The sequence below is a fragment of the Anneissia japonica genome, unplaced genomic scaffold (assembly GCF_011630105.1).
Source record: "Anneissia japonica isolate Jap-2015-1 unplaced genomic scaffold, ASM1163010v1 scaffold287943_len491860_cov182, whole genome shotgun sequence".
In the NCBI taxonomy this organism is placed as follows: domain Eukaryota; kingdom Metazoa; phylum Echinodermata; class Crinoidea; order Comatulida; family Comatulidae; genus Anneissia; species Anneissia japonica.
The window spans coordinates 246,665-258,035 of NW_022736938.1; the positions used below are offsets into that span (position 1 = coordinate 246,665).

General features: G+C 34.0%; 1 protein-coding gene across 12 annotated transcripts in view; it reads right to left on the reverse strand.

Moving 5' to 3' along the window:
• Positions 1-11,371, reverse strand: part of LOC117116963 (fibropellin-1-like) — a 31,689-nt gene that overhangs the window by 3,837 nt on the left and 16,481 nt on the right. For 2 of the 12 annotated variants that reach the window (XM_033261122.1, XM_033261118.1), the window contains 10 exons: positions 11,094-11,216; positions 8,509-8,628; positions 8,049-8,177; positions 6,329-6,436; positions 6,119-6,232; positions 4,179-4,298; positions 3,719-3,847; positions 1,971-2,078; positions 1,761-1,874; positions 318-434 (listed from right to left, as the gene is read on the reverse strand). In XM_033261122.1, the coding sequence (XP_033117013.1) occupies positions 318-434; positions 1,761-1,874; positions 1,971-2,078; positions 3,719-3,847; positions 4,179-4,298; positions 6,119-6,232; positions 6,329-6,436; positions 8,049-8,177; positions 8,509-8,628; positions 11,094-11,216 (1,182 nt within the window). The remainder of the gene's footprint in view (positions 1-317; positions 435-1,760; positions 1,875-1,970; positions 2,079-3,718; positions 3,848-4,178; positions 4,299-6,118; positions 6,233-6,328; positions 6,437-8,048; positions 8,178-8,508; positions 8,629-11,093; positions 11,217-11,371) is intronic. The other 10 variants (XM_033261125.1, XM_033261120.1, XM_033261119.1 and 7 more) reach the window with 9 other exon arrangements.

The following is an 11,371-nucleotide window of genomic DNA, read 5'->3' on the forward strand; positions in this document are numbered from 1 at the left end:
AGATGTGTATAAGAGACTGATATAGGCCTATACGTGCATGTTACACATACAGACCAGTCTACGAAGTTTACGTTGTCGTTTGGTGACACCTTTGCAACAATATTCAAAAAAAGTTGACTGTACCAAGCGTATTCAATTTCACTATGAGATTATGTATAGGACTACACTGTTAAAAAGGCAAGGAGGGAGACATAAACACCACACACTTTTCTCCAACTTTTGGTGACATGTTTAAAAGCTAAACGTGTTTAGTTATAGCCTAATATTTAGGATCTTGACGTGATTAGGTGTTTTTACTGTGTATATTAATTTCATACTTTGTACTTCACAAATATTTACAGCAAATCCCTCTGGGCATGTGCAGGTAAATCCATTCACTTGGTCGTTGCACGTTCCATTGTTTTGGCACGGTGCTGTGGCACAATCATCAATGTCAAAAAACAGAAAAAATATATTTCTACATATAAAATGGTATTTACACAATTACAAAAAACCAAAAAAAAAAAAAAAAAAAAAAAAAATTAAAAAACAAGGCAATAACAATAACAACTTAAAAACAACTAACAAACCAACTAAAACTAACCATGCCTCTCGCAACATCACCAAAACACATATAGCCTCGAAAAAACCAAATAAGACATCAAAAATAGCAAAAACAAATTAGAATCAACTTAAAATCAATTAAAAATATCAAAATTAAATAAAATAAAGATTACCAACATATCGCCTCATCCTTCAAACAAAAGCCATAAAAAAAGGGGAAAAAAAGCCGCCAATAACAACTTAAAATCAACTAAATTAAACGCATAAAAATATAAAAATAATTTGGACCAGAAACTTAATTCGTTCAAATTCCCATTGTAAAGCTAAAAATTACAGATGAAAGTGAATAAATTTCGGTTCAAGAGCTCTACATGGACCAAACACGCTAAGGCTCCCCAAGCTCTGAATTAGGCATATGGGGCGCCACCAGTGATTATTTTGATTGTTAAGCCCTAATAATGTTGGCTCAGACCTCAATTTTGGACCATCCTAAGCCATAAATTCTTTCCCATGAGAGTCCTAATGCCACCACATGTTTTATTTTACCCTGATGCTCAATGCGGCTCTCGGGCGGATGAAACCCTAAATTGTATTAAGAAAAATAATTGTATTGTATCGTTGATATATCTATTTTTATCATTATGAACATAGCACCAGTAAGATGTTTAAATAATAATAATAATAATAATAGATGGATTTATATAGCGCAAATAAACGAGGTCTCTATGCGCTAGACAATAATGAAGTCAAGAACACAAAGAAAAAAGCCGGGAAAAAAAACCACCAAGCTAGCACCCAAACCGAAGTATGGGGTTACACCATCACCGCCAACCGGAGATCTGTGTTTATGTACTCCGGTTAGCATCGGTTAAGTCTTGATCTTTTCTGGGATCAGGTGCCTCCTAACCTGGAACAAACAACACTAGCTAGCAAGGTGAAATAGAGAAAAAGAAAAAAGAAAACAGTAGCTATAAAGAGGCAAATAAAAAGGTTTTGAGTCGCTTTTTAAAGATGTCAATAATATATGAATATGATAATATGAATATGTTTAAAGATATGAATATGTTTAAAGTATAAGATGTTTAAAGTATGAGTATGAATATGGACATCAGCACCCCACTGAACACAATCCACGCGGCACTATATAACACACAAATAAATCTTATTGCCTGAGTCATATACAAACTTCCAGTGTAAATAACACAAATCATACATACCATTCTGACAATTGGTTCCTGAATAGCCGACCTGGCAGTCGCAAGTGAAGCCGTCGACCATGTCTATACAACTACCATTATTTTGACACGGCGTACTCGCACACTCATTGATTGCTATTTTGAAATTCAAACATAATAATTTAATTATTCTCTTCGCAGAGCTATTTCAAAACATAATTATTTTTTAGAAAATCAACAATCAAAACATACGGGTATCACAATCGTTGCCTTCGTATCCAGAAGCGCATGTGCACGTGTAACCATTGAAATCATTTTCACACGTTCCCCCGTTTAGGCATGGCGAGCTATCACATGGTGCTACAAAGAGACGAAAACAGTAGAATTAAGCACATAAAGTACCACCATTAACAACCACAAAAATGATAATGATGGAAATACTTATACTTTATAGTAAAAGTAAAAGTGTAACAAATTGTCATAACAATGTAATAATAACAGAAGAAAAACAAAAATAAAATCGTACAGAAAAATATGAAGAAAATTAAAAAGTTGAAACAGATAAAAACCAATATGTAGAATAATGTCATATAGTGATAACATCGTAGATATGTTTTTTTATTTAGACAATGTTTGAAAAAGATTCAAGCACGGAAACTGACCAAAGTGCCGGTCAAAAAACTCTGCAAAAATAGGAAAACGGGATGGAAGAAAAATAAATTAGAAAAAAAACACAACGGCTATTTCTAAAAAAAAAATCATGTAAAAAAGAAAAACAGGGAGACTAACTCGACGTTAGTAGTACTCGATCTATAGTTGCAATGATACCGGTGGCCTACTAGTCCTAGTACTGGTAATGTGTATTTAAATTGCACCTTTCCCTGCGGTTAGGAAGCTCAAGCCAAGCCTCAATTATTTAGGGAAACAGTGGCAGGCATGAAATTTTTCATCATTCAGGAACCCTATACATCACAATAGTACAGTCTCACAAACAAAGACCAACTAATACAGATTACTACAATTAAACACAAAAATGAAAATACAGAAGAAAGTGACAGTTTGGCAATTGAAGTAGGTCTTGAGTGCACAATTTAAATAATTATGATCTGATGGTAATAGCAAAGGTGATATGGAGACTCATTTGTGCACTATATGAGCCGACCCTGCATAGGTCAGTGCATATTTAGTATTTAGTTCATAATGATTCAGTGATTGAAAGCGAAAATTGTTCATGCATAACACGCTAATTTTGTGTTTAATCTAGCTACAGATGGTTTAAACGTTTAAAAGTTTAACTAACTGTCCAATAAAATTGTTAATGGTGCACACCCTACTCCGGATCTCTGGGACGTCTACAGTCAAATGGCCCTCATGTCCACACAATACTCCGGATAAGACAGTAAAGTACATACTCCAAGTATTGAAATGCACGCCATCGTGTTGGGATTCAATATTTCGACATTAATTACGTCATCATCAGGAATGATGATCGTCACCAAATTGTATTCATTTTTTTTTTATTGGACCATGGCAAACCATCCCGCAAAAGTTTATTTTGAGATATTCTTGTCTGGGACGTTAGCACTTTAAATGACCCTCAAATTCACACCCAAATCCGGTTCGACACCACAATTTAATAATTTCTTCGTTTTCTTTAAATTTTCACTTAGATCAGTTGATCAGTTTTTGAAATAGTTGTTCTTGGAAGTTTCCTTTAAATGATCCTCATATCCACACCTTACTTCGGATGGTCACCAAAATTTAAACATTTCTTTATTGGACCATGACAAAATATTACAAAAAATTTCATTTAGATCCATTAATCCATTTTGATCACTATCCAAGCATGGAGAGTGATAAAAGTGCTGGGCATAAAAACCCTGTGCAAAAAGATAGGAAAAACTATATGAAAGAAGAAAAAAAAAACAAGAATAAAAACAATGGTTTTTCATGCTGCTACTGCTAGGAAAGTCAATTATGTAAATTAATACTGTAATTACTAGATGCAGGCGTCTGGCAATTAGTTCCAGTAAAGTTACTGTTGCACTGACAAATGTAGAAGGGACTAAACGTAGTAGGCCTACGTATACAGTTTCCACTGTTCTGGCATGGATTTGGATTACACGCATCTATAATCAAAAAAGAGAATTATAACAAAATTCTTAAATAATAAAACCGTATCAATTTAACTTACAAAATAGAATCCCCTATAGAACTATCCATTCATAGTCGATAATTTGAACGGTTTTATTAACATTTAAAACATGTGTTGTTATTATATTAAAAAATCCATGATATGGTATTCTCGCACATCAATGTTCTGTAGGCCTACACTATGCAATTTTAAATTAATGTGATCGTTTACGGGTTAATAGACACTTAAACAGAACTTATTGTATGAAGGCACTAGAAAAATGTAATTGCAGAAATGCATTTAATCGTAAGGATAAATAGAATTACCAATTTCACAATTAACACCAGAAAACCCTGATGTACACAAACACACATAGGAGTCAAATGTTGAGGACACAAAGCATGTGCCAGAGTTCAAGCAAGGGTCCGACGAACACACATCTAGGCCTATGTAACGAAATTAAAGAAACTGTTATTAGCTGCATTCACATCAAATCAGAACCGAATTCCGGACCGCGTTTCCGATGCACTGAACGCCAGCGTCACTTTTCTTACACACTGATTCGATTTTCTGATTGGTTCGGCAGGCCTTCAATCGGCAAATTCGGATTCGGTGTGAATAAGTGAGGCTTTCGAAACATAGTCTACAGGACATATTTTTAAATAAAAACATAAAAGATCATTCATTAATACACAACTTATTATTATGGCAGATAGAATCACTTTTTTTTTTTTCAAAAGGTTGATGCGGCTGAAAAGGCGTTTTAAATTCTAAATACCAGATTGGAATTTTTTGTACCATAAATTACGGTAACATTCATAGATCTAGAGAGAGACATGGAGGTGGGGGGGGGGGGAGAAGGTAGACCTGCCACAAGTCCCTTATTATTATTATTTCTTATCATTCTGGACAGTGCCACCATCAAGCAAGTTAATTTTAAGACAGAATAAGGAACATGTATGCAGGTCACTGATCTCTACTATGTATAATAGCTGGATTGCACATTGGCTGGTTTTAGTGAGGCCACCGACGCCATGTTGGGAGGCCTACGTATCATTTTAGGCCTAGCTCAGACTTGGAGATATGCCAGGCTTGAGTTAAGCCGGCTTAACTTTGCCGGGCGTTCAGACTAGCGGGTTTAGCCAGGCGAGAATTTGCATAATAATGAACCGTAACCAGGAAGCAGGTAAATCCATTCACTTGGTCGTTGCACGTTCCATTGTTTTGGCACGGTGCTGTGGCACAATCATCAATGTCTAAAAAAAAAACAGAAAAAAATATATTTCTACATATAAAATGGTATTTACACAATTACAAAAAACAAAAAAAAAATATAAAAAAAATTAAAAAACAAGGCAATAACAATAACAACTTAAAAACAACTAACAAACCAACTGAAACTAACCATGCCTCTCGCAACATCACCAAAACACATATAGCCTCGAAAAAACCAAATAAGACATCAAAAATAGCAAAAACAAATTAGAATCAACTTAAAATCAATTAAAAATATCAAAATTAAATAAAATAAAGATTACCAACATATCGCCTCATCCTTCAAACAAAAGCCATAAAAAAAAAAGGAAAAAAAAAAAAGCCGCTAATAACAACTTAAAATCAACTAAATTAAACGCATAAAATATAAAAATAATTTGGACCAGAAACTTAATTCGTTCAAATTCCCATTGTAAAGCTAAAAATTACAGATGAAAGTGAATAAATTTCGGTTCAAGAGCTCTACATGGACCAAACACGCTAAGGCTCCCCAAGCTCTGAATTAGGCATATGGGCCGCCATCAGTGATTATTTTGATTGTTAAGCCCTAATAATGTTGGCTCAGACCTCAATTTTGGACCATCCTAAACCATAAATTCTTTCCCATGAGAGTCTTAATGCCACCACATGTTTTATTTTACCCTGATGCTAAATGCGGCTCTCGGGCGGATGAAACCCTAAATTGTATTAAGAAAAATAATTGTATTGTATCGTTGATATATCTATTTTTATCATTATGAACATAGTACCAGTAAGATGTTTAAAGTATGAATATGAATATGTTTAAAGGTATGAATATGTTTAAAGTATAAGATGTTTAAAGTATGAGATGTTTAAAGTTTAAATATGAATATGTTTAAAGTATGAGTATGAATATGGACATCAGCACCCCACTGAACACAATCCACGCGGCACTATATAACACACAAATAAATCTTATTGCCCGAGTCATATACAAACGGCCAGTGTAAATAACACAAATCATACATACCATTCTGACAATTGGTTCCTGAATAGCCGACCTGGCAGTCGCAAGTGAAGCCGTCGACCATGTCTATACAACTACCATTATTTTGACACGGGGTACTCGCACACTCATTGATTGCTATTTTGAAATTAAAACATAATAATTTAATTATTCTCTTCGCAGAGCTATTTCAAAACATAATTATTTTTTAGAAAATCAACAATCAAAACATACGGGTATCACAATCGTTGCCTTCGTATCCAGAAGCGCACGTGCACGTGTAACCATTGAAATCATTTTCACACGTTCCACCGTTTAGGCATGGCGAGCTATCACATGGTGCTACAAAGAGACGAAAACAGTAGAATTAAGCACATAAAGTACCACCATTAACAACCACAAAAATGATAATGATGGAAATACTTATACTTTATAGTAAAAGTGTAACAAATTGTCATAACAATGTAATAATAACAGAAGAAAAACAAAAATAAAATCGTACAGAAAAATATGAAGAAAATTAAAAAGTTAAAACAGATAAAAACCAATATGTAGAATAATGTCATATAGTGATATATACATCGTAGATATGTTTTTTTATTTAGACAATATTTGAAGACGATTCAAGCACGGAAACTGACCAAAGTGCCGGTCAAAAAACTCTGCAAAAATAGGAAAACGGGATGGAAGAAAAATAAATTAGAAAAAAAACACAACGGCTATTTCTAAAAAAAATCATGTAAAAAAGAAAAACATGGAGACTAACTCGACGTTAGTAGTACTCGATCTATAGTTGCAATGATACTGGTGGCCTACTAGTACTAGTACTGGTAATGTGTATTTAAATTGCACATTTCCCTGCGGTTAGGAAGCTCAAGTCACGCCTCAATTATTTAGGAAAACAGTGGCAGGCATAAAATTGTTCATCATTCAGGAACCCCATACATCACAATAGTACAGTCTCACAAACAAAGACCAACTAATACATTACTACAATTAAACACAAAAATGAAAATACAGAAGAAAGTGACAGTTTGGCAATTGAAGTAGGTCTTGCGTGCAGTTTTAAATAATTATGATCTGATGGTAATAGCATAGGTGATATGGAGACTCATTTGTGCACTATATGAGCCGACCCTGCATAGGTCAGTGCATATTTAGTTCATGATGATTCAGTGATTGAAAGCGAAAATTGTTCATGCATAACACGCTAATTTTGTGTTTAATCTAGCTACAGCTGGTTTAAACGTTTAAAAGTTTAACTAACTGTCCAATAAAATTGTTAATGGTCCACACCCTACTCCGGATCTCTGGGACGTCTACAATTAAATGGCCCTCATGTCCACACAATACTCCGGATAAGAAAGTAAAGTACATAATCCAAGTATTGAAATGCACGCCATCGTGTTGGGATTCAATATTTCGACATTAATTACGTCATCATCAGGAATGATGATCGTCACCAAATTGTATTCATTTTTTTTATTGGACCATGGCAAACCATCCCGCAAAAGTTTATTTTGAGATATTCTTGTCTGGGACGTTAGCACTTTAAATGACCCGCAAATCCGGTTCGACACCACAATTTAATAATTTCTTCGTTTTCTTTAAATTTTCACTTAGATCAGTTGATCAGTTTTTGAAATAGTTGTTCTTGGAAGTTTCCTTTAAATGATCCTCATATCCACACCTTACTTCGGATGGTCACCAAAATTTAAACATTTCTTTATTGGACCATGACGAAATATTACAAAAAATTTCATTTAGATCCATTAATCCATTTTGATCACCATCCAAGCATGGAGAGTGATCAAAGTGCTGGGCATAAAAACCCTGTGCAAAAAGATAGGAAAATCTATATGAAAGAAGAAAAAAAAAAACCAGAATAAAAACAATGGTTTTTCATGCTGCTACTGCTAGGAAAGTCAATTATGTAAATTAATACTGTAATTACTAGATGCAGGCGTCTGGCAATTAGTTCCAGTAAAGTTACTGTTGCACTGACAAATGTAGAGAGGGCTAAACGTAGTAGGCCTACGTATACAGTTTCCACTGTTCTGGCATGGATTTGGATTACACGCATCTATAATCAAAAAAGAGAATTATAACAAAATTCTTAAATAATAAAACCGTATCAATTTAACTTACAAAATAGAATCCTCTATAGAACTATCCATTCATAGTCGATAATTTGAACGGTTTTATTAACATTTAAAACATGTGTTGTTATTATATTAAAAAATCCATGATATGGTATTCTCGCACATCAATGTTCTGTAGGCCTACAATATGCAATTTTAAATTAATGTGATCGTTTACGGGTTAATAGACACTTAAACAGAACTTATTGTATGAAGGCACTAGAAAAATCTAATTGCAGAAATGCATTTAATCGTAAGGATAAATAGAATTACCAATTTCACAATTAACACCAGAAAACCCTGATGTACACAAACACACATAGGAGTCAAATGTTGAGGACACAAAGCATGTGCCAGAGTTCAAGCAAGGGTCCGACGAACACACATCTAGGCCTATGTAACGAAATTAAAGAAACTGTTATTAGCTGCATTCACATCTAATCAGAACCGAATATCGGACCGCGTTTCCGATGCGCTGAACGCCAGCGTCACTTTTCTTACACACTGATTCGATTTTCTGATTGGTTCGGCAGGCCTTCAATCGGCAAATTCGGATTCGGTGTGAATAAGTGAGGCTTTCGAAACATAGTCTACAGGACATATTTTTAAATAAAAGCATAAAAGATCATTCATTAATACACAACTTATTATTATGGCAGATAGAATCACTTTTTTTTTTTTCAAAAGGTTGATGCGGCTGAAAAGGCGTTTTAAATTCTAAATACCAGATTGGAATTTTTTGTACCATAAATTACGGTAACATTCATAGATCTAGAGAGAGACAGGGAAGGGGGGGGGGGAGAAGGTAGACCTGCCACAAGTCTCTTATTATTATTTTTTTTTTCATTCTGGACAGCGCCACCAACGAGCAAGTTAGGGGGGGGGGGGAAGAAGGTAGACCTGCCACAAGTCCCATATTATTTTTTTTTTCATTCTGGACAGCGCCACCAACGAGCAAGTTAATCTTAAGACGGAAAATCCGTAACAAAAGAAAAAGAGTATGGAACGCCAAATAAATTATTTATGACGCGCATTAAGTGCAATAAAGAGTGAGTAATCAAAAATTAGGGCCTAGAACCCATGCTAAGGGGGAAAGAGAACACAGTGCGCCCTCGAATTCACCGTTGAAATAGTCAAAATACAGGAAGATTTTGATGGCAGATGCGGTGGTAAGTGATTACAATTCGTTCTATAATATTTGAATGTTTTTATTTGTGTACGGTATTAACTGCACACACAATACATAGCCTACACATATCAGGTTTAACACTGGTAGAAGTTTACAAAAATAATATGAATAAATCTGTTTTAATAGATTTAAACAACTATTGTACACTATAACTAACAAAAATAATTATTTTTTAAATAATCAACAGTATATAGGCCTAATAGGTCTGCTTTAGTGTAGAATGGTTTGTATTTTTGGTTTTATGTTTTTAGTGCAGTCTTTATTGCTTGGCTTCTGTCCTTTTATTCTAAACATTTTCAAAACATTTCAAGTTTTTAGTCAACAATTTTATCGTTAAAGCTTTTAAATTCTGGTTTTACCTCAAATGTTGTACTTGCAAGTCATGATTATAATTAAGAAAATCAATGTCATCATATTATGCGCTTTGTAAGTCTCCACCATTACCATTAACATTACCATCTATAATTTTTTTTTTTAAAGTAATGTAGGAAATAAAAAATTGATCAGATACAGGCGTCTGGCAGTCAGTTCCGGTAAATTCACAGGTGCACTGACAATAATAGCGAGAGTTAGTAGTAGAAGTATGCATGCAATTCTCCCCGTTTTGAAAACATCTAATAGTATAAGAAGCAAAACATGAAAAAAATGAGCTCTTATACCGTAAAACCTCGAATAGAACCCTGGGCTTCTTCTTTCCTTATTTTTTTCGAGATTACTTTTGCAAACTAAAAAGGGGGGCTTCTTTTCAAAATGAATGCTGTAAATTTTGGAATTGCTACTATACAAAATTGTTCAACTATGAAATTGAAAATTCTGTTTAATTGTTTTTTAATTTAATTTTAACCATGCTAGTACAATAAAATTCTATTGATACTGACACTATCATAATCATCAAAGATAACCTCTGAATGTAAGTAGGGCCTACTATCTCGAAAATAGCCCATACTATCAAATTATTAGAAGCCAATGGGCTTCTTTTTGAGATTACTTTTTGCAAACTGAAGAGGGAGTGGGATTCCTTTAGAGATTGGCTTCTCGAGCTCAAGCCCATGGGCTTCTTTTCGAGGATTTACGATATTAAGAACTAAACTGAGGTCTATTATAAAGACAAAACACGTTTATCCTATACGTTATTTTTATGGGTAGGTATTTATCTATTTTCACAACAACGTTGAAAACAAAACCAATCGTATTTTTGGTTTTGTTTTTAGTGCAGTCTTAATCGCTTAGTTTATGTCCTTTTATTGTAAACATTATCAAACTATTTCAAATTTCAATTTTTAATCAACAATTATATCGTTAAAGCTTTTAAAAATTCTGGTTTTATCTCAAATGTTCACAATGTTTTACACCTTTTTAATCTGTAACGGCTTTGCTTGTATTTTAAACTTTATTATAATGGTTTTCATATGTTTATGGGTGATTGATTTTTAAGTATTACTGCGTATTTTGTCTTTGTGATTTTCGTTAAATTGTTTTTAAGTCTGTGGATTGTATTTTTTTTTATGGTGAACGCACCGCATGGTGTGCCACTGCCGCAAATTTGAAAAAAAAAACATTTGTCATGCCTAAATATGGTCATGATGATACCATGGTCACGATGACCATATAGGCAGAGCATGAGTAATTATGTAGGCTATATACAATATAGCATTACGAATAGACTCACCATTTTCACAATGATCACCAGAATATCCGGACTGACACAGACAAAAATAGGAATCCATATTTGTGGATGATACTAGACACATGCCAGAATTCATGCAAGGGTTCGGCATACACGGGGTTGTAGCTGTGTAACAAAATAATAGTGTTGGCTAGAAATATAAACAAACTTATTTATATACACTTTAACGGCTCGGACGTAAAACATATGCCAGAATTCATGCAAGGGTTCGGCAAACACGTAGAAGTAGCTAGATATATAAAATCATCAATATACTGTTT